This window comes from Mixophyes fleayi, chromosome 6, assembly GCF_038048845.1.
Source record: "Mixophyes fleayi isolate aMixFle1 chromosome 6, aMixFle1.hap1, whole genome shotgun sequence".
Lineage (NCBI taxonomy): Eukaryota > Metazoa > Chordata > Amphibia > Anura > Limnodynastidae > Mixophyes > Mixophyes fleayi.
In genome coordinates, this window is record NC_134407.1 from 129,660,334 (window position 1) to 129,683,399 (window position 23,066).

Below are 23,066 nucleotides of genomic sequence, written 5' to 3' on the forward strand. Positions count from 1 at the left end.
ATACAATAAGCCGTTGTGGAGGAAGTCTGTTGTGCATCATGATGTGGAAAATGACTTGTTTGAGGTTTTGTACCTTTCTTTGGGAATGTGTATTATATGACTGTCTGAAAAAAGGACCCATGTTAATCAGACCTTTTGATGTGTGAGGGGTCTAGCACCTGAAGGCACAGTAAGGTTTAATTAGACTGCTGTTAGATTTCCTGTGTCCATCATAAGATGCAGCAATTCACAGTAAGTTCTAGGATATCAGAGAAGTGTAAATATTGTTAGCTTTGCATTGCATGTAAATCAATGTTTGGGTAAACAAATTTCATCCCGAGTGAGGCTGTGTTGAAATCTGTATAAAAAGCACTGTCTTGTATTGAAAATTGTTCTTCTGGTTCCATCTGACCTGATCACTGATACCTTCAACCAGTGTGACTGCAAATTAACATCACTTATTTGAAAGACCTGCTTGTTAACGTCTTCCATGCTAAAAATCGAATCAGTTTCTGGCTGTCTGAGGTTTGGACAAAGCTTCCCAGCACCACCGCTCTGCCCGCTACCCATCAGCTCTGGGCAGTGTGATAAACCAGGGGGTATCCTACCCATTCAACCCTGATCCATAGGACAGGAGTACAAGCCCAGGAACACCAGTAACGGGGTAAACTGGCAGCATCAGTTTTCAGAAGAAACCCAGTGCTGGATGCCGGTAAAGGAGTCCAGTGGTGGCAGCATTTATAAGCCCCTCCTACTGCAGTGAGAGGGCGCATTTGGGATAACGAAATAGAACGGTGGCAAAGTAAGCCCAGCCGGTTCCCAGCAGCAACAGATAGGGCGGCATAGGATAGGCGGTCCATCCTGTCACACCTTACATCCACTTCTCTTGTGTGCCTGTATAATGGACTTCTGTGATCCATCTAAAGATGGAGAACACCCTTTAAATGGCCTGTCAGGATCACAAAGAGTTGGTCTGTGTTCCTAAATACCTCTGTTCTGCACACAAGTATTGCTCTGACAATATCCAATGTGTGCAGCTTTCTTTCTCATCAGCTGGATGTGAACAGAAGGATGGCAGTATAATTTCTTAAATAATATAAAGTTGACACCACTTTAGGTTAGAAAGCTAGATTAGTCTTTAGTACAACCTTAAATGTGTAGACATTTGGGAAGGGCTCTTTGCACCACAAAGTTTGTAGTTCTCAAATTCTATGGTCAAAAGTAATGGCCACTAGGAAGACAAATAGTGTAAGCCACTTTAGGGAAACCTCTTGCAAAGACTCAAAGGGATCAGAGTGTTCTAAACTAAACAGAGATCCCATGGCACCACAAAGGACTTACGAGGACAAACTCACTAAATTGCTTGAAAAAAACAAAAAAAAAAAACAGCTAAGTAGCTTCAAAAGACATTGAGTGCAGATACTTAGGGTTGAGAGGGCAAAGCCATCCTTAAGTAAAAAATAAAATAAATAATATGTACAATAGCTGCACCTCAATCCACTTTAGGGCTCACTCCACACAATTAACCTCGTTCAAATTCCATAATACACCACCGAAGACTTCTTTAGAATTGGAATAGAATAGTGCTCAGAAATAAGGGATTCTCAGAATGTGATTGACAGTGTCCTTTCAATCTACATGCCATTAAAGAGTGCTCTTTGATTTGAAAGTAGAAGTGAGCCTTATAGTGGGTCAACTGGCCGAAGATGTAGAAGCCGCGGTTGTGCCTTAGACATCTCCAAAGCTACCATAAAGCATGGGTGGGGTGCTGGTATGGAAAATTTGCTGTCAAGTCTGCATTTTCTTTTTTGATCTTTTTCAGGGTGCAAGCAATAACAGGAAATGAAGGCAAGACAGTCTATTTGAAAGGTCCATGGGGATTGCCAGATCATCTATACCCCTTCTTCTGTAATTTTGTGATGAGAGAAGAACCTGGGCATTTTGATGTTCTAATTTGTAACCATTATGTCTAAAGCAGCCATATTTGTTAGCAACTGTAATATTTCCTATTGTAGAGTGGATGAATATGTTTTTGGCTTAATTGGCTATAACATTGTCAGTTGCTAGAGCTACTTCAGGTTTATTTCTGCCCGTGACATGATTTTTGCTATCTGTCATCATGGTCCTGCTCCTGGTGCTTCCTTGGCAGTTTATGAAGACAACTACAGTCCTGGTGTCTGAGAATACCTTAAAACACTTTACCTGTAAAAGGATGAAAGGACTGAATTTCATTCCAGATTGCCCGCATTTCCAGAACAGTATCCGTAATTTTTTGTTTTGTGCCCATGTAGTGTGTGAGGTACTTTTGACAGATGAGCCCCACATCATATTCTGAAATGGACACTTCCTGTTCTTACTTTTGGGTTCTGCCAACAATTGAGACACTCCTTGGTGGCCTGTGTTAATCTAATGATCCAGAGATAATTGTACGCAATCCCATCAAGTCTAACTGGAGATTATGCATGTGTCATCTTGCCCACGGAGAATTCCTATTGAGGGGGGAAAGCATTCCTAGAAGGCAAAGGCCCCTTCATATTGTAATCCGACATTGGAATTCTAGTTGATCTTGATGGATCCCTCCTTTCATTGATGCATTTTGTTTTGTACAGTGTATTACAACACCCAGAAATTTTATCTGTTGTGATGGCTCAAGATGATTCTGCATTGTTTATAATTAAGATGTGTTCCTGCAGCTACCTGGACTAGACACAATGAGCTTTGATTTCCCTGTCCACAGGATTTTGTCCAGATAGGTCCAGTGTGACCGTCTGTTTCTGCAATTCACAAGATTGTTGCCAGACCAAAGAGAAAACAAGTCACCTGGAAATGCTGTTCCAGAACACAGAACCCGAGGAATATCTGGTGATGAATTGCAACAAGAATATGGAAGGAAACAACCTGAAGATCTATGAATGTGAGAATAGAAATGTCTTGCAAGGACAAAGTGATGGAGTCTCCTTAGATCTAGAAAAAGAGGAAGCGCCTGGAATAAAAGCCTGTGCCCATCTGGGCTGGAGAAACAAGAGAGGTCAAGCTTCCTGCACTGTTTGCAGACTGAAGTGAAAAGCTTCCATCTCTGCTAAAACTGAAGGGTTTCTGGAACCGACAAAGTAGTTTTCCCTGGTAACATGAGGAAAACATCTTTTAACCCCTTCTAACAATGTTCAGAACCCACTGATCTTGTATAATATCTTTCCACTTTTCTGCATACTCTGTGATCCTGGCACTCACAGGTATTAATTGGAACTGAGCCAGACAAAAGCCATTGCAAGATCTTTTGACCTGTTCTACGCTCTGAGCCTAAAAACCCCAAATGGTTATTTGGATACAGTAATACCGCTTTGTTTGGTGTATGGTCTCCCAGGCTTATAGCTTCTTATAATTGTTGACAATATGAGGAAAGGAAAAACGCCACCTTTTCATCCTGTGACAGACGGTTATATTTACCCCAGAAAACTTGCAAATCATTGTGTCTAGTTCATAAAACAGCCATTAAATTGGAGTATTGCTAGACTATTTTTAGTTTGTGCATCTGCTACTTATGGACGCAGCAAGAGATCTCTTCAAGCTAACGCCTTTAAAGCCATAACTATAGCTGAAAAAGTAATGGTAATCACTGCCATGCAAAATTAACCTATTTCTCTCTACATATCTTTAATGCTTTTCAGCAAATATTTGTTAACTAAATCTCCTGGACATCTGTATATGGAGTCTCACCCCATAGTCTTGAGTGCTTTAGCCACTGAAGCCATATATAATGGGATTTTTATACTTATGTAAAATCCATTTCTCTTAATCCATTGGGGGACACCGGGGTATACAGGAGGGACAGTCGAACACTGGTACTTTAACTTTAGTTAAACAAAGCTCTGGCACCACCCCCTCTATACCCCACCTCCTGCTAGAGGCCAATCTATGTTTAACCAAGCCCGCAGAAAGGGAGATAGAGAGAAACCAAAGAAAAGAGAATAAACTTAACACATCATTGTCTTAACAACCAGACAACATGTCAAACAGAAGGAGAAACCAGAGCGTTAAGGGTGGGCACCCAGTGTCCCCCAATAGATTAAGAGAAACGGATTTTACGCAAGTATAAAAATCCCATTCTCTCCGACATCCTTGGGGGACACCGGGACCTTGGGGACATCCCAAAGCTGTCTCACGGAAGGAACGCTCAGAAGAAACGGCCCGAAGCACCTTTCTCCAAAAACTTGCATCCCTAGAGGCAAACACATTAAATCTGTAAAACTTTGTGAAAGTGTGTACAGAAGACCACGTGGCCACTTTACACAATTGTTCACTGGAGGCACCATGGCGGGCTTACAGACCTTGTAGAATGCGCCCGTAGATTACCTGGTACAGCCTCCCCAGCCCCATTGTAAGCCTGGCGGATAACAGCCGTAATCCACCTAGCAATGGTCACTTTAGAAGCTGGCCAGCCTCTTTTGTAAGCATCATAAAGAAAAGATCCTCAGTTTTGCATAATTTCTGAGATCTTTTAACATAAATTTGCAAGGCACGAACATCAAGATAACGGATAGACTCATCATTATCAGAAGATGAGGAATCAGATAGATCAGGAAAAACAATGTCCTGATTCAAATGAAACTTAGATACAACTTTAGGAAGGAAAGAGGGCTTGGTTCGAAGAACTGCCCTATCCTCATGAAAAACTAGCAGAGGAGGCTTGCAAGACAAAGCAGCAAGCTCTGAAACTCTGCGTGCCGTAGAAATGGCCAAAAGAAAAACCGTTTTCAACGTTAGAAATTTGAAATCCACTGTTTTCAAGGGCTCAAACGTGGATGCTGTAAAGCCATCAACATCAAATTCAAATCCCATGGTGGAACCGGAGGAACATAAAAGGAGGTTGAACAAGAACACCTTGAATGAAAGTTTGCACATCAGGTATGGACAGCAAGTTTTCCTTAAAAGAAGATCAAAAGAGCCGACACCAGACCCTTAGGAGAACTGCAAACCTGCATCCAAGCCATCCTGCAAGAACCTCAGTAACCTGGCCAGACAAAAAGACGTAGGATATCTCTTCTTTTCGCACCAACCAATATATGTACTCCAGACACGATGATATATTTTGTCCAAAGCCGGTTTTCGAGCACGGAGCATGGTCTGCACCACCCGATCCGAAAAACCCTTAGCTCTTAGGATCCTGGCCTCAACAGCCACACCGTTAGAGCCAGACATTGATGACAAAAGGGACCCTGGGTTAGCAGGTCTGGGCGTATTGGCAACCCACACAACCGACCTCCTGCCATGAAGAGTACGTCGGTGTACCAGGCCCTGCGCGGCCAATCCGGCCATTAGAAGCACTGGAACACCCTCTCTCCACCTTTTTCAGCACTCGTGGAAGCATGGCTATCGGAGGAAAAAGGTACACTAAGCGGTACCTCCAAGGGACGGACATAGCGTCTACCGTGACTGCCCCGGGATCTCTAGCATGGGAACAGTAGCGGGAAACCTTGTGATTCAACCGAGATGCCATCATGTCGACATCCGGTTGACCCCATTTCACCACTAACTGTTGAAACTCCTCCGGATGGAGAAACCATTCTCCTGGATGCAGAGTCTGCCTGCTTAGGAAGTCTGCTTCCCAATTTTCTATTTCGGGAATGAAGATGGTCACGAGTGCTGAAACGTGAGCTTCGGCCCCCAGAAATATCCTGTGAGTCTCCCTCATGGCCATGGGACTCCTGGTGCCGCCCTGATGGTTGAGATATGCCACTGCTGTGACATTGTCTGATTGAATCTTTACTGGCTTTCCCTGCAGCAAGTGTTGCGCACTTCTTAGAGCATGAAACACTGCGCGCAGTTCTAAGACATTTATTGGAAGTTTGGATTCCTTCTGAGACCAAAGCCCCTGAAACTGAGTCTGAAGAAAGACAGCCCCCCAACCCCGAAGGCTGGCATCTGTTGTTATCAGAATCCAATTCCAAATTGAGAACAAGCGTCCCCTGGTGAGATTCTGCCTGTGTAGCCACCAGATCAGCGACTGACGCGTCTGCGGAGACAGGCGAAAAATCTGACTCGCCAGATTCCGATGGGATTTGTTCCATTGCGACAGGAGTTCCAAATGAAACTGTCGTGCATGGAACTGAGCAAACTGGATCGCTTCGAATGACGATACCATCTTGCCCAGAAGTCACATTGCAAAATGAATGGAAGGTCTCCTTACCACCAACAGGGATTTCACCATCCTCTGCAAGGCTAGGATCTTGTCCTGAGGAAAGAACACCCCCGTCTCAGACAGGTATCGAATAAGAGACCCAGAATCACCATCCGCTGGGATGGGATCAACTTGGATTTTTTGAAGTTGATAATCCAACCGTGTGACTCCAGGGGTCTAAATTACTACCTGAACATGCAACAGAAGCTTCTCTGAAGAATCTGCGTTTAAAAGCAGATTGTCCAGGTAAGGGATGATTGTAATTCCCTTGGCCCTTAGCAGAGCAGCCATAACCGCCATGATCTTGGTGAAGATAGGTGGAGCTGTGGCGAGACCGAATGGGAGAGCCTGAAATTGGAAGTGCTCCGACCGAACTGCAAACCTCAACAGGGACTGATGACCCTTCCAAATAGGCACATGGAGCTATGCATCCTTGATGTCTAGAGCCACCATAAATTCTCCCTGTTCCATGCAGAGAATGACCGAGCGTAAAGATTCCATCTTGAAGCTGGGCACTCTGACCTGTGTGTTCAAATCCTTTAGATTCACAATCGGTCTGAAAGATCCGTCTGGTTTTGTCACAAGAAAAAGATTGGAATAAAACCCCAAACCTCTTTGAGAATGAGGAACTGGAATAATCACTTCGGACGAAAGAAGGGATTGAATCGCTTTCTCGGACATGACGGAAGCCCTGTGGTGAAGAACCGTCTGGGAGGAAGACCGAGCAGATCGATCTTGTAACCCTGGTTCACCACTCCCAGAATCCAGACATCGGTAGTGGACTGACACCACCGATCCCTGAACCGCAGAAGACGGGCTCCTACCACCGATGACAGCGGAGGAGCAAAAAAAAAAAAAAAACAACCCGTCATGTAGACTGTTTGTCTGCAGGCTTTGCAGCTGAACGTCACCCAGACCAGGCCCGATGCCCCCGCTGCAAACCATCTCTAGGGGCAGATGACTGGCCTGTAGAAGATTGGCCTGAGGAATATTAACCCTGAAACCTTCCTGAGGACTGAAATTTGGATAATCTTTGTTTGGGAGCATTAACTGGGAGGGGAGAAAAATGCCCTTTCCACCTGTAGCTTGACTGATAATGGAGTCAAGTTGAGGTCCAAACAAAAGACTCCCAGAAAATGGTATGGTCTCAAGAACCTTTTCAGACTCCCCATCAGCCTTCCAGGACTTAAGGCTGAGAAAACAACGACCTAAAAGTGCAGAGGCAGAAATATGTGCACCAATCAGTCCTGCGTATGTAGCTGCCTCTCGTAAATAATCTATCGCCCTCTGAATTTGCTCCACTAATGGAAGCAATTCAGAGGAAGGCCTGCCTGCCAACAAACCCTGAAAACTGTGTTTTGACCAGCGTTCTACTGCTTTGTTAACCCACACAGATGCCAAAGCAAGCCTGAAAGAGGCACATGCTGCCACGAAAATGAATTTAAGGATGGTCTTAACCTAATGGTCTGTACCATCCTTAAGAGTGGCTATGTTAGGAAAAGGAATAGTAGTTAACTTGGCTAACATTGTAACTGCAGCATCCACACATGGAAGCATCTACCATTTAGCAAAAACTTCAGTAGGAAAAGGATAAACCGACTGCAGTCACCGAAATACTTAGAACTTGCTATCTGGGGAAGTCCAAGGCTCTGACAACAAATCTTCCAATAGGGAAGAAGCCAGGAAAAAGAAATAATCTTTTTTTTTTCTTCCCCGTGCAAAAAGAGGAGCTTGTGCAACATGAGGAACCTTTTACTTAGGAAAGTGAAGTACCTGACACACAGCTTGTATTAATTCCTCCACACTCTGGCGAACCGAATGAATCTCCTCCACAACCGAAAGAGCATTCATGTCAGAATTCACCGCTAAATTACCTTCATTCTGGGAACTACAGTCAAAATCTGGCTTATTTTCCTGAAGTTGTGGCTCTCCATCCTCCTATGCTTATGTGAGGAAGACGGTGCCGCAGATTGTAACATCCTCTCTAAGAGGAAGAAACCTAAACCATACCCTGTACAGAGGATGCAATTCCCTGTACCCAAGCAGGCTGTATAGACTCTGCCAGGGAGAAACAGTCAAACCTTGACTTGGCAAACTAGAACCCATGTCAGTTGCTACAGTGCAAGCAGAATCAGAAGATGGAGTGACCACAGCCTGTGACAGCACCAACTGAGCAAGTTCAGCCACTGTATTGGAGAGAGACAGAACCCAGGCATGAGTTGCTGTATGTAAAGCAGCAGCTGCTGTATTACACGGTATGCTCTTTGAAAGCCGGCAGGCTGTGCACAGAGCCTGCACGCCTGACTGACCTGATGGTAACTTAACGTGACAGACGGCCCAGGTGAAACTCAACATTGATGTAACACCAGCTTTACCATGCATGGTTTTTCCCCTTCTGACATGTTAACAGATGGGACAAAACACAAACAAAACAGTGTAATAAACAGTGTAACAAAACACAATTTAAATAACAAGTAGCACAAAAACTGAACAGAAAGTGAGCCTGCAATACAGCCAATAAAAGCCCCACATAGTAAAAGTAATGAACTTTTGAAAATAACAATCCCTAAACCTTTCTATCAGGACTCAGGACAGAAAAGGGGAGCTATAAAATGGCTGTTTATTCTGGTGTCTGCACAGATAATAGTGAGAGACTACCATGGAGGAAGAGTAATAGATTTCACCAGGGCCCAGCACTGAATTGGTAACATTCAACAACCCAGTGCCTAGCAGGGCTTCACTATCTTAGTGACCCTTGCCTGACCCTGTCTCCTGAGCTAAAAATAGAATCCTTTTTTTTTTTCTCCATAGAATGACTGCTCCTAGTAAGAAGCAGCCTGCTCAGGGACAAACTGCGATTTTCTAGCCCTCTCCCTCAGCATTGTGCTGGGAGAGGGTTCACTTACCTTCTGCCACCCCTCCTCACGCAGTGTTTGCAGTCTGACTGTCAGATCAGGAGGACGGACACAGCCTGCGACGACTGTGCCCGGCTCCTAGGAGGGTATGAAAACGTTGGGAGGGGGAGGCTGGCAACAGAGGCACCTCTCACAGCACCTCCGATCCCCCCCCTCCAAACAGCGCTTGCCGCACGCTGCATACTGCTATAAAATAAAAGTAACAAAAGAGGGCTGCTGAGCAGCCCAGACACAGCCTTTTCGCTGGGCACTTAACCTAGACTGGCCTCTAGCAGGAGGTGGGGTATAGAGGGGGTGGAGCCAGAGCTTTGTTTAACTAAAGTTAAAGTGCCAGTGTTCGCCTGTCCCTACTCTATACCACAAGGTCCCGGTGTCCCCCAAGGATGTCAGAGAAATACCTAATTCAAGGTTGTTCCAGAAGCAACATGAAGCCTTTTAAAACAACTTTCCTAGCCTTAGGCCCTCTTAATAGACTATTGACTTCTAAAGGAATCCTGTACAAATTCTTAACATTACCCAAATTAAATAATCTGGATTAATTAATTTTCCCCAGATTCACTACTATAGGGTTCATCCTCTAAGGAGACCGGTTCTCATTGGGAGCCGATAATAGCAGGATGAAATAATCTTGTACATTTTATTAGATCAGGATGAAAATAGTATTAAAAAAATTGCACAACTGGTAGATAATCTAACAAAATATTATGTGTCTAGCACAACGAAAAAAAAATGAAAGCCATCACTTTACATCTATCTTTGTCCTGTGCAGCTTACATGTCACAGTTTGTGTTTTTTTTATCCAGATCCCTAATTCATTGGAATATTTTAAATATGTTGTGGTTATAAATCAAGATAAATACACTTTCTCCAAATAGATTTGGTGCTGGCTTACAAGATAAAATACAGTCAGGCATATTGACTTTAACAAAGAATCTTTATTAAAGTTAATCTATGTCAGTAAACATCACAGCTTTTCAGAGTGGAATGCGGTAACAAAATGCTTGCATCAAACCTGGCATCTGAACGCATAATAATGGCACAATAATAGACCGCTTTGAGCAAATGCTTTTCATTTATTCACAGATCAGGAAAAACAAAACAAAAAACACATGTCAGAATGAATATAGAAAAAAAGGAGGCGCAGTTTTTACGTTACAAGTGCTTTTTGTTAATAGGCGATGCATATGAGAAAGTTTGATTAAACTGTACAATAAATTAATTGCTATTTGATGGGAACAGTCAAGACAAAAATATGCACCCTTAAAACTTGCGGTACGGATCCTTGCCCATTAGTATAGAGAGACTGGATGCAGTTTCAGGAACAAGTGTAAAAAGACAAGGGCTGTGTTCTAAAGTCCAAGACTTAATACACTCTGACCATGCAGAAACTCATCACACAAGCCCACAAGTGCTTTGTAGCGATTACCGCTCCAATGCTGTCCACTCTCACACCAAGGTCACACTAGCAACCTGTAGATATCCTTGGAGAAATTGGAGTGCATCTGCGTTCAAACTTGTGCTGATCATAGAGGGAATCTGGGGGATGGAAAGAGGGCTTGTTATTCCACAGAACCTTGCATATTAAAATAGTCTACTTCAAAACTTGCAATTAACAAATGTACCTTTCTCCATGTTTAATGAACAACTCACATTTCAGAAATGAGAGTAATATAATGTTTGTAATATTACAATCTGTAGTATTAACTATTATTAGCAGCACAAAGGGAATTAGATTTTATGCATTTCTAACACCCTGTTCATGCATGACTATATTCCATACAAGTGTCCTGAAACACAGTTTTATGGTCTTACCCGGCCTGGGCAGGAAGTAGACAGCTTATGAAGAGACTGCGCCAGGAGGATTTTGGGATTATTAACCATTTCCCCAATAGGATCATGCTCTTTTTTCCCCGCAAACGCTAATTGGGAAAATGCTGTCTGATAACCAGGCGTATCTTCAATGTCAATGAAATGTTCATCATCAGGAATAGTGTCATCTTCAGGCAGCTCAAACAGACCAATCAGAGCTTGCAGCAGAGGGGTCCTGATATAAACAGAGGTAAAGGATTAAAATATGAATCTTGAACATAATATAAAGATTGCACTAAATTAGATAATGTCAGTGTGTATGTATGTGTGTATATATATTAATATAAATATATATATATATTAATATATATATTTTTATTTTTTATTTTTTTTTGTGTAGTGCCTTAATGTCTACATTCAGGTGGCATTTTAAACTATGATCCAGGTGCAATAGATTAATGTACTGTACCGATATATTTTCGAATGTAAGCACTCTCAGACAGAACGCTTACCGTTTGGTTATGTGTGTTTATGTACAGTGCGTTTGTGACTATTTTTCTAAATTTACAGCATTGTCAAACAACAAGTAAACCGAGTATTCCTCTGAGGAAGAGGACACTAATCGGCAAATTCAGTTCTTACCACAGCTTTGTGTAATCTGTGTCCATCATATGGGGGCATTCAGTCAGCACTTTTGTAATACCAACTGCACAGATTTTCTTCTCAACAGGTCCAGATACTTTCTGGATCTCAGGGATAATTATCTTCTCCACAACCATTCCAAACATCCTGTGAGAAGAGAAGTTTGCGCTCCAGGTCACGCTTCATTGTATATTATATTATCGGTAAATGAGAGAACAGATTTGTCTTTCTACACATCTCTACATTATACCTGTGTAGCAAGGAAAAATTGCTGCAATCTCTATACCATACAACATCCCTGGTGTCAAATACCAACAGATCCTAATTTAGTAATATTTCTAACTTAACTCTAAATTTTACACTTACTTGAAATCCTTTTCTCTGAGTCCGTTATGCAACAGTTGAACACTGCAGTATAGACATTGAGCTGGAGTTTGGGCGTATCAAATTTTGCAATAAATGTCTAACACCACCCCCTCTATACCTCCAAAGCCTGCTGGCATACTGAATTTTTTTTTTTTTTTTTTAACTAAGCTCCCAAGGAGAGAACAAAGGAGGAACCAAACGAGAGAAGGGAAACAAGGTTCTAAAACAGCAAACAACTGTAGAACAAATTTTATAAGAAAGAACAAAAGCGTAAAGAGTGGGTGTCAAGTTTTCTCTTTCATCTTTATTGGGGAGACATTGGAACACTGGAGACATCACAAAGCTGTCCCTACAAGAGAAAATGCCCAGAGATTGTATTGCGTAGTTGGGTTGTTTGGATGCAAAATTGTTGAATCTGTAAAACTTGGGCACCCAAGACCAGGTGGCCATTTGACACCCCTGTTCAGCCATGGCCCAGTGCTGCACCGCCCAGGAGGCACTCACCTATCAGGTAGAATGTGCAGTCAGAACAGGATTAACTGAATTGCTTTAAAGCAAAGTTGACGAATTACCACAGTAATCTAACTAGCAATAGTCTGCTTGATCATTTCTTCTGTCCTGCACACCTCACGGGTCATATAAACATAGGTTTACAAAGCCCTAACAACGTCTAAACAGCCTTCTTCTGGAAATCAAACATAGTATAAAATGATGGAATCCCCATGTCCTTATTTAGGTGCAACTTGGCCTGGAAAAAGGTTTAGTCTGATGAACAATCTGTCTCCAGCTCCCAAACGCTCATTGTTTGGTGAAAGCTAAAAGAAAGGTTGCCTTCAAGGTAAGGACTTCAAAAGGTTCAAAAGGAGGATTTTGCAAGGCCGTTAACAAGTTGAGGTCTCAAGGAGCTATTGGCCCCTGTAAAAAAGGCTGATGAATTTTCTTTGGGGAGGTGGAAAAAAAAAAAAAAAAAAAAAAAAGAGGGCAAAAACCTGAACCTTTAGATCCAAACACTGAAAAAACAAGCATTAGGAAACCCCTTCCTCTGAAACCAGGAAATTTAATGTGATAATTTCTGTCCGACACTGGCTTTCTAGCCTTAAGTATGGTCTGAACCATGCCGTCAGAGAAGCCCTTAATCACTAAGGATCATGACATCAAAAGCCACATTTTTAAAGCCAGTCAAGCTAAACCCTGGTGATGAGGGTTTCTACCTGACTTAGCAGGTCTTGTTCTCAGAGACAAATGCCACTGCAAGCCCTCTACCATAGAGAATATTCATGTACCGTGACTTTCTTGGCAGTCCAGTGCTACCACAATCACCTGAACACCACCTTTTATTTTATTTATTTTTACATTCTTTAGCATCAGCGTAAGCATTGCTACCAGAACAGGTATGACGACCTCTCACTAACTCCATCCTCTCTTTCTACAAACTTCTGAAAGACTACCAGGTGAAGGGACCATTCCAAGGGTGTAGGACATATCTGCGGAGACAATCGGCTTCCCAGTTTTCCACCTCTAGTATGAACAACTCCATGATAGTTGGAAAATTCCACTCTGCTCATTGCATTATCTTAGCAACAAACCCTCCGTGGGGAAAGATTGAGGAACTGAATGTACAAATGTTGGGGTGATCTGTTCCATTTCGAAATAAGTCTGATTTGTAACTCAATTTTATCTAAGACCTTCACACAACAAAAGTACATAAGTTAGTCAGCAGAACCTCAGATTCCTTACAGGGAATAGTAAAGTAAATATTTTGTCCTCTGGCAATAAAACCTTCTGCTGTTTGGTGTCGAACAGTAGCCACAGGAAAACCATCTGCTGGGAAGATGTTCAGTTGGATTTCATGCAGTTGATACTCCAACCATAAGATTCTAAGGTCAGTGCAGTATTTTGCAAATGGGCCTGCAGCAAGGTCAAAGATTCCACTTTGACCAGCAGGTCAAAATTTAGGTAGGGAATGTCACTCACCCACATGCATCTCAGAAGGGCTACCATGATCTGTGTCAACAGTGAACAAATTGTTGGTGCCGTCGCCAAGCCGAAAGGTAGAGCCCAAAATCGAAAGTGATGGGATTGAAAAGCAAATTTGAGAAGGCACGAGAGTCATTCTCAGATTGAAACATACAAATAACATGTCCTTGATGTTTATCTAGAACCTGTCCACCTGAAGCTGGATGTTTAGAGACTTCAGGATCAGCACCAATAGAGATTGAAGTAGAAGCTCAACGACTTGGGCAGCACGGGGGCTTAGTGGTTAGCACTTCAGTCTCATAGCACTAGAATTATGAGTTCAATTCCCATCGATGGTCTTATCTGCGTGGTGTTTGTATGTTCTCCCCATGTTTGCGTGGGTTTCCACCGGGTGCTCTGATTCCTCCTACACTACAGACACATACTACTATGTTAATTGGCTGCTATTAAATTGACCATAGTCTCTTGTTCTCTGTGTGCATGTTTAGAATGTAAGCTCCAGTGGGACAGGGACTGACGTGAGTTCTCTGTACAGCGCTGCAGAATTAGTGACACTATATAAATAGCTGCCGCTGATGACTGCTGGGATTGGGACAACTAGCCTTTATTTTGGAATGGCAAAACACGTTATTTTGTCTCAAAAGAGGCGGTTGGTGAAAACAGTTTCTGTGTGGACCTTAGGGCATCTATGAGGTATACCTGACTTAAGATTTACCTCATCCAGGCATTTGAGATGGAATAAAATCACTGATCCCAGTAGAGAAGCAGACAGGCTTCCACCACAGAGGTTTACAATAGGACAGCCTGTCAATCATGCAGACTGTTTGACTGAAAGCTTGGGAGCTGGACTCTTGTCTTCTGTAGGACAGACTCCTAATTTTCCTTGAGGAACTATATATGGTGATGAAACCTAGGATTCTTAGGTTGGTGGCAATGACTGGTAGAAAAGAACACATTCCCACCGTGACCAAGTTAATAATCCTATCCAGTTCCGGACAGAAAAATACCTTCTTAGAGAAGGGTATGACCATGAAAGTCCTTTTAACTTCTCTATCAGCCTCCAAAGGCCCTCAAGCCAGAGGGCAGAATGTGCCAAAGCTACGGAGGCTGAAATCCCATCTCCAATAAGCCTCACATCCCCCAGTTATTCGGACAGCTCACTGAAATACTCAACCAAAGTTGGTAAAACTGATCTGGGCCTATCTGACTTCACCTCTTGACTGCCTTATTGACCCAAGATTAAATGAACCTGGTCTAAGGAACCTCTGCCGGAATGTATACAGACTTAAGGTATGGGACAGGTAAGGAGATCAGAGCCACCATAACGCTGCAGTATTCAGAATTGAATGGTGGTCTTAGACAAGCACTCTATCAGAGAATTTACCTTACTTTATTCTCTCCAAGTATGAATAGGGTGAAATGAAAGAGTTTGCTACCCGCACGAGATTTGAAACCTCTAATCAAGTGGTCCACACTTCATATAAAAGGTCTTTCAAATGGGAGTAACAATATGTTTTTTTCTGCCTCTTAAACAGGGAATTGTTGGGCACATCCGACTCTTCACTTTACTGAATATTTAGTGCTTGCTTGACGGCTCGCACTAAAAATTCTCAACTCCCCTCTTCCTACTGAAATCCTCGCCAAAACGCAAGAAAACCTGTGAGGAAAAGTCTGAGTCTGATCCCGTCAAGGACGAAAGAAATGCAGGGAACCCGACGTCTCCATGGTTTGGATGGGGTGGCAGACTGCATGATCCATTCCAAGAAAGAAGAAACCTTGACCAGACCCTGTACCGACATCGCCAGGCATTGTGCCCAAGGTGACTCGTCTGGTGAGAGGTCCGTAGGTAACTTTTCAAGCGTCCCAAAACTAAATGGTAGCTCCCCAAGGTTCGCAGGGAAGTGCTTTGGTTGAGTAAGCTCTGCCATTGACTAGGCCAAAGGTCAATCTCAGTAGTCCCTCCTCCAGCACCTGTCTGGAGGCTAGGCAATCTGCAGTGACATTTGTAGCAGGTAAAAAACACACTTGCCGATGTTCCCCCTCCAGGCTTCGCTCTGGACATTCTCCCCTTTTCAGACATGACATGAAAGATGTAGGAAGATAGAGTGGACATCTGCAGTGCACAAATCCAGAAGGATGTGAAACTACAAAATAGACAGACTCCAGAGCAGATTAAAGAATCCAGACAAAAAATACAAAAGAAGATATACTCACTTGGGCTGGATGCTGTCTACCATTTCTTGCAAGGCAATGGCTCCATATTTTACACAATAAAGGTTTAAGAACACCAAAAAACCTGGTAAATATAAAAAGTGTAATTTAAACATTTTGCTTATTGACTGATACTAGCAACTGGTCTTTTAGGTAACAAAAAATAACCAGTGAATGGGGGCTAAAGAATGCACATACCCGAGCCATTGTGATATGGACCAATACATACACACATTATGTGAATATTGCAAGACTGAAGAAAAAGGGAAATAAACTAATTATAATGCCCCTGTAAGCATATTTCCTCAACAACTAAACAAAAAGTGACATCTTAATGACATCAGGGACCCATCCTCCTGCACACGCCCAATGCAATCAGTAAGCATGTTACCTCCTCCATGCAAACACTTTCAAGCAAATATAAGGCACATCATGTGCAACTTACTTTTCACAAATTTCGTGGTTTTGGAGTTTTGCAGCCTTTGGAAAAGCACAATAAAGATCTGTCTCTTGTATTGGTCCACGCATTCTCTGCAGGACAAAGATTGTACATAAAATTACAGAGGACCTAACACCCAAATAATACATCAAACACTCAAAGCAAAATCCAATATTTGTATAATTTACAGTATTCATTTTACAGCTCCCCGTGTTGATTCAGTGGTGACTACATCTAATTGCCAGGCGATTCACCTTATACTGTCCTAATAAAAAAGTGCCATGTCACAGATGGACAGATATGACTTTCATTCATCAGATCACAATACAGGAATGAAGTGTACGAACACGTTTAGCAATCATTGAGAAAGTCCTACTGGTAAAGGACAGTTGCAGTAAGAATATTGGGGATGAAGCCAACAGCTTCACCAATAACTTGGATGCCCCAGAGTGGTGCTGTACAAACTTTGAAAGCTGGCATGGTGGAATATAGGAGCAAGATAGTAGAAACCAGACAGAAGCAACCTAAGGAAGACAAATCAGTGGCGCAACGAGTTTTCCCCAGCACTCTTAACAGTTTGCACCAATTCTTTATTTACTTATTTCTTTATTTGTGTTTACTATTATCTCTACTTGCATTTGTACCACTTTATTCATTGTTTTACCCATTTCATTGTTCATAATTTTCTTTCATCATTATATTTATATCTTTTGCTTTCAAAACAATTCCATTTGATTGTGGTTAAACTAACTTAGTTAACATACTTCACTATTTCCTAACTCGTCCATATCTCTCAATTACTACAATTCCTAACATGTGTTTTCATTAAACCTCTATACACTACTATCTATTAGCATCACTGTGGGAAAACATTAAACATCACTATATTTAACATATTTCGTTATTCTATTTGGCCTAATTCATTTCCATTACTTTATATGTTTACCTTTTTGCCTTATAAACGTACTCATTAACAAGCTTGTTATCAATCGTTTATCCCTAAACCTTTTAAATTCATTACAGTCATGTATTTAATCTTTTACATTACCACTCATCACCTTAGTGCTGTATACCCTCTTACTTCTATACATCTCCTTTTTCCTTTTACCATCACTACCATTTTTTTTTTTTTAAATATACCCTAGAGATTATATATTATATACACACACGTGTAATATATAAATATATAAATATATATATATATATATATATATATATATATATATATATATATATATATATATATATATATATATCTCTCTATCTATCTATATATATATATATATATATATATCTATCTATATCTATATATATATCTATATCTATATCTATCTTACTCTTCTCTCTCTAAGGGTTTTAAACACACGTTAAATCATACATAGTAACATAGTTGCTGAGGGAAAAAAAAAACGACACCAGTCCATCAAGTTTAACCGATTTTGGATCTCATGCGATCCTGCACTTATATTTGAAATTGATCCAGAGTAAGTAACCGCCAATCTGTTTTAATTGTGAAAATCCCACCAGACTCAATATTGCAGTCCTATTTTTACCCTATATCCACTACTATCCTTCATTTTAATTAACGTTCGTATCCCTGGATACACTTTCCGCTAAAAATCTGTCTAACCCTTTCTTAAACATATCTATTGAATCTGCCATCACAACCTTCCCTGGCAATGAATTCCATATCTTGACTGCACTTACTGTAAAGAACCCCTTCATTTGCTGGTTATGAAATTTCCTCTCCTCTAACCTTAGGGGGTGACCGCATGTCCTGTGTATAGTCCTTGGGGTAAAAAGTTCCCCTGAAAGTTCTCTGTATTAACCCTTAATGTATTTGTACATAGTAATCATATCTCCCCTTAGACGCCTCTATTCTAAAGTAAACATGCCTAAACTGGCTAACCTTTGCTCATAACTTAATGACTCCATACTCTATTAATTTTGTCGCCCTTTCTAGTTCCAAATTATCTTTTTTATAGAGTGGTGCCCAGAACTGTACTACATATTCAAGATGAGGTCTTACCAACGATTTATACAGTGGCAAAACTACACTGTCTTCCCTTGCATCTATGCCCCTTTTTATGCATGCCAATGCTTGGTTTGCCCTTGCAGCTGCTGCTTGACATTGAGCACTATTGCTAAGACTACTGTCTACGAGCACTCCCTAATCCTTTTTCATTATAAAGTATCCTAAATTAATTCCATTTAATTTATAGATTGCGTACTTGGTTTTGATCCCTAAATGCATAACCTTACATTTATCTACGTTAAACCTCATATTCCATTTGGTTGTCCAATCCTCCAGTTTATTTAAGTCCCTCTGTAGAGAAGCTACATCTTGCTCTGATATTACCTTACAGAGTTTAGTGTCATTTGCAAAAAATAGAAACTTTACTCTCTAAACCATCAGGAAGGTCATTAATATATTAAAAAAGGAGTGGCCCCAGCACAGAACCTGGAGGTACTCCACTTAAAACGTTTGACCAATCAGAAAATGTTCCATTTATCACAACTCTCTGTTCCCTATTCTCTAACCAGTTTTCGATCAAAGTACAAATGTTGATTCCTAGACCCAGTTCCCTTATTTTGTAAATCAACCTCTTGCGTGGCACTGTATCAAAGCCCTTTGCAATATCCCAGTAGACCACATCTACTGTCCTGCCCTGGTCTGAGTTCCCACTAACGTCCTCGTAGAAACTAATTAGATTAGTTTGACATGACCTATCCCTCACAAATCCATGTTGATTCCCACTAATAATTTTATTGCGCACCAAGTAATCCTGAATACTATCCCTTAAAATACCTTCCAGTAGTTTCCCCACTATTGATGTCAGGCTTACAGGTCTATAATTACCTGGCTGTGATCTCGTCCCCTTTTTAAACAACCGCACCACATCTGCTATTCGCCAATCCCTTGGTACTGAGCCCGACGAGTTGAATCTCTGAAAATTAAAAATAGCGGTCTAGCTATTTCCAAGATTAACTCCATAAGGACCCTTGGGTGTATGCCATCTGGACCTGGAGCTTTATTTATCTTAATATTCTTCTTCGCCTTTGGACTTCTTCCTCTGACAACCAAGTATTAATTAATGGTATGGTTTAATTTCCCTTTTTATGTATTACTCCTACCATTTGTTCCTCTCTAGTAAATACTGAAGAAAGTGTTTAATACCTCTGCTTTTTCCTTAGTATCATTTATCAATTCACCCATCTCACTTCTCCGAGTCCATCTTGGGGACACGGCTTACCATGGGGTTGTATGAGGGAACTTGGAGTAGGCACTCAAATAGTCAAATTTCCTGCCGACAGGCTATATCCCCTCTGCAACCCCGTGTGAACTTAAGTGTGTAATACCTAATGGAATGGGACCACAACACCAAAAAGAATTACCACAGAAGAGCAGGAACGCAGTGTCCCCTAGATGGACTCAGAAAGATGGATTTAACATGAGTGTGTATATATCTATATCCATCTTCATCCACCTGGGGGACCCTGCTTACCACGGGGGCGTACCAAAGCAGCCCCCTAAGGGAGGGACCGCAAACACATTAAATTAATAAAACCTAGTGAAGGTATGGACAGAAGACCAGATGGCTGTCCAGCAGAGCTGATCTGCTGAGACCCCTTTATGCGCAGCCCAAGAAGACCCCACTCAGCAGGTGGAATGGGCGACAATACAACTAGGGGCAAGCCGTTCGGAACGGATGTAGGGCTGCTTGATTGTGGACGTAATCCACCTAGCAATGGTCTACTTAGAAGCCGGCCAACCCCGCTCCGTTGAACCCATTGGTTCAAAGGGGGACCTCTGAAGCATGGTCAGAACCAAGTTTAGGTCCCAGGGAACCGTAGGTGTAACATAAAAAGAGCTGTATAGGCAGGACCCCCCCCTTGAAGGAAGGTTCTTACTACTGGAATATCAGCTATTTTCAGTTGGAAAAAGATAGATAAGACAGACATCTGGACCTTTAGGGACACAAGTAAAATTAGACGAATGGCAGAGTCTTCGTTTGCACCACTTAATGTAGGCATGCCACACTCTGTAATAAATGCGGGTTGAGGTCGGTTTCCTGGCTCGCAGCATGGCATCTACCACTCTGGAGGAAAGCCTTCTGGACTGCCATAACAGGTCGCTTCAAAAGAGCAGAAACCTTCTTGGAACTACTGCCCTGCTTAGAATGGCCTGTGTCATGGGCCAATTGGGAACCCTCAGGCTCACCAGAAACTGCCCTAGAAAGGCCAACTTCTGGGGCTCTCTGAGGGACGGAAAGTCCCTCTGCCTGCTCAAGGGGCCTTACAGGAAGTAGCAAGACTAGGGCCCACCCCAGAGGATTTGTCTCTGAAGAGTGTAAACTTTCATACCAAGCCATCTTTTGAGGAGTGGTCTGAGGGAGTGAAAGGAACCTTCTCCCGGTCCTATTCCGGCAGATGACTTCTGCTGAAGGAAGCAAAGCGACAGCCTGGCTTCAATGTAGTGTCATAGTTAAGTGAAAAGAACAAGGGTTGCAACCCTAGAACAACAGCTCCAAGAATTCTGACCCACATCTGGCGCCCGCCTACCCCTGCAGTCACGGAGAGGGGAAGGGTCCAGTCAGGCTGCAGGTTTTTCCGAGAGCCTGGGGTCTCGATGTTTTGTAGAGAATAGTGCTCCACCTCTCTGAGAATGACCTCTGGCCACAGAGGACCTGCCCCTAATGGTCTGGCCTCTCACCAATGGACCCCAGCCCCCCCCACAAAGGGATTGGTGAACAGACCCAAACATCGGAACCCTAGGTTTAGGGGTACTCACCAGAAGGAAGGTACTTTTACCTCCCATGGCCTGAGAGAGAATATCTACTTCTGGGCCAAAAAGGGCTCAGCCTGAGTAGGGAAGAGTCTCCAGAGATTTCTTTGACTCTGCATCAGCATCCCAGGACCTGAGCCAGAGAGTACTACGAGCCACTATTGCTGATGTTGAGATTGAGAAGGAAACTGTGGCTGCATTTTGAGCAGCCTCATACAGAGGCTTCCTTTAGATGTAGAGAAAGGGGAAAAAGATCTGAGTTTTGTAACCCTATCAGCTAGTCAGCCCAGGTCTCCATTGCCCGGACGACCCATGCTGAAGACAGCATAGGTCTTAGTGAGGCGCCTGCTGCCAGGAAGATGGATTTAAGAAAACCCTCCACCCTGCGGTCAGTGGCGTCAGTGAGTGCAGCACTGGAAGAGTAGTACGGAAAAGAGACATGACGTTTCCTGAGCTTAAAGAGGCCTAGGTCTGACTGAGGTTCCTCTAGATACAACAGATTCAATGTCTGGCGAACTGCCAGTACCAGATCATCAATGCCCTGACTCCCTCTGAGGATTCAGCCATATCACCCACCTGGGGAGGGGGCAATCAGAATCCTCAGGAAGCTCACCTTCCTCCACCGAAGACTCTTTAACAGAAAGTGCGAGAAGAGGGTGAGTAGACCTATGATGCTTCAAGCGTCGTGCCTTGGTTCTGGAATTGTCAAGAAACCGATTTAACCGGTCCAGGCCTTCAGTTAAGGACGTGGACCATGCAGGCTCTGAGAGCGGCCTCTGAAAGAGGAGTTGGATGACAGATCAACAAGGCTTAGGTTCACATCCTGCCCTGCTGCTTGTGCCAATGGTGCAGTAGATGGAACAAAAGGGGCAGGAGCCAGAGGAAGTACCCCAGCTGGGATCTCCGCCGGACGGGCAAGCATCCGAGTCTGTGTCAACACGGACTGCGCCAGTGTGACCACCCACGCCGGTTCCTCCAACTGCTGCGGAGCAGAACCCTGGACCCCCGCATCACAGTCCGCACAATCGACCCTGTGTCCGATTGTCCACTAGGAAGCTTTACTTTACATTTGGAGCAGGTGTAAAACTTAGACCGGGGTGTCTTACCCTTTTCTGACATTGTTATATAACAAGGTAATACTTTCCCCCTATTACCAGCCACCTGTCTACACACATTTTTTATGATATATATATATATATATATATATATATATATAGCTGAAAAACCTACATAAGCTGTGTATGTGCTGCCCATAGCTCATACACCTTCTAAAAAGGTAATATTAATATTTAAAAAGGAAATGGCTGCAGCACAGTACGTCAGAGGTCCTACTCCTCTGGTACTAAAACATACACTGAAGTTCACACAGGGTTGCAGAGGGGATATAGCCTGTCAGCAGGAAGTTAACTATTTGAGTGTCTACTCCAAGTTCAACCATACAACCCCATGGTAAGCAGGGTCCCCCAGGTGGAGGCAAGAGAAAATTGAGAATTATACTCACCGTTAATTTCCTTTCCTTGACATACTCCATGGCAGCCCTTACAATGGGTTAATACCCTAATCAGCTAGTGTAGACAGGAAAGATTTTGCCCTACCTGGGCCATATATAAAGCAGCTTCTCCTCTTCCTCAGTGTCTTTTGTAACTTTCTAAGCCGTCGTTTAACATAACTATCAGAACAAGGGTGGGGAAATATAGGGCTGCCATGTAGTATGTAATGGAAAGTAAATTAACGGCGAGCATAATTCTCAATTTTCTTTTCCCT

General features: G+C 42.6%; 1 protein-coding gene across 3 annotated transcripts in view; it reads right to left on the bottom strand.

The window, feature by feature from the left end:
- Nucleotides 1–9,987: 9,987 nt before the first annotated feature.
- The window catches only part of CSE1L (chromosome segregation 1 like), a 116,251-nt gene continuing 103,172 nt past the window's right edge, over nt 9,988–23,066 (bottom strand). For all 3 annotated transcript variants that reach the window (XM_075176422.1, XM_075176423.1, XM_075176424.1), the window contains 5 exons: nt 16,523–16,608; nt 16,081–16,162; nt 11,524–11,670; nt 10,885–11,116; nt 9,988–10,608 (listed from right to left, as the gene is read on the bottom strand). In XM_075176422.1, coding sequence (XP_075032523.1) covers nt 10,519–10,608; nt 10,885–11,116; nt 11,524–11,670; nt 16,081–16,162; nt 16,523–16,608 — 637 coding nt within the window. In that variant the 3' untranslated portion in view covers nt 9,988–10,518. The remainder of the gene's footprint in view (nt 10,609–10,884; nt 11,117–11,523; nt 11,671–16,080; nt 16,163–16,522; nt 16,609–23,066) is intronic.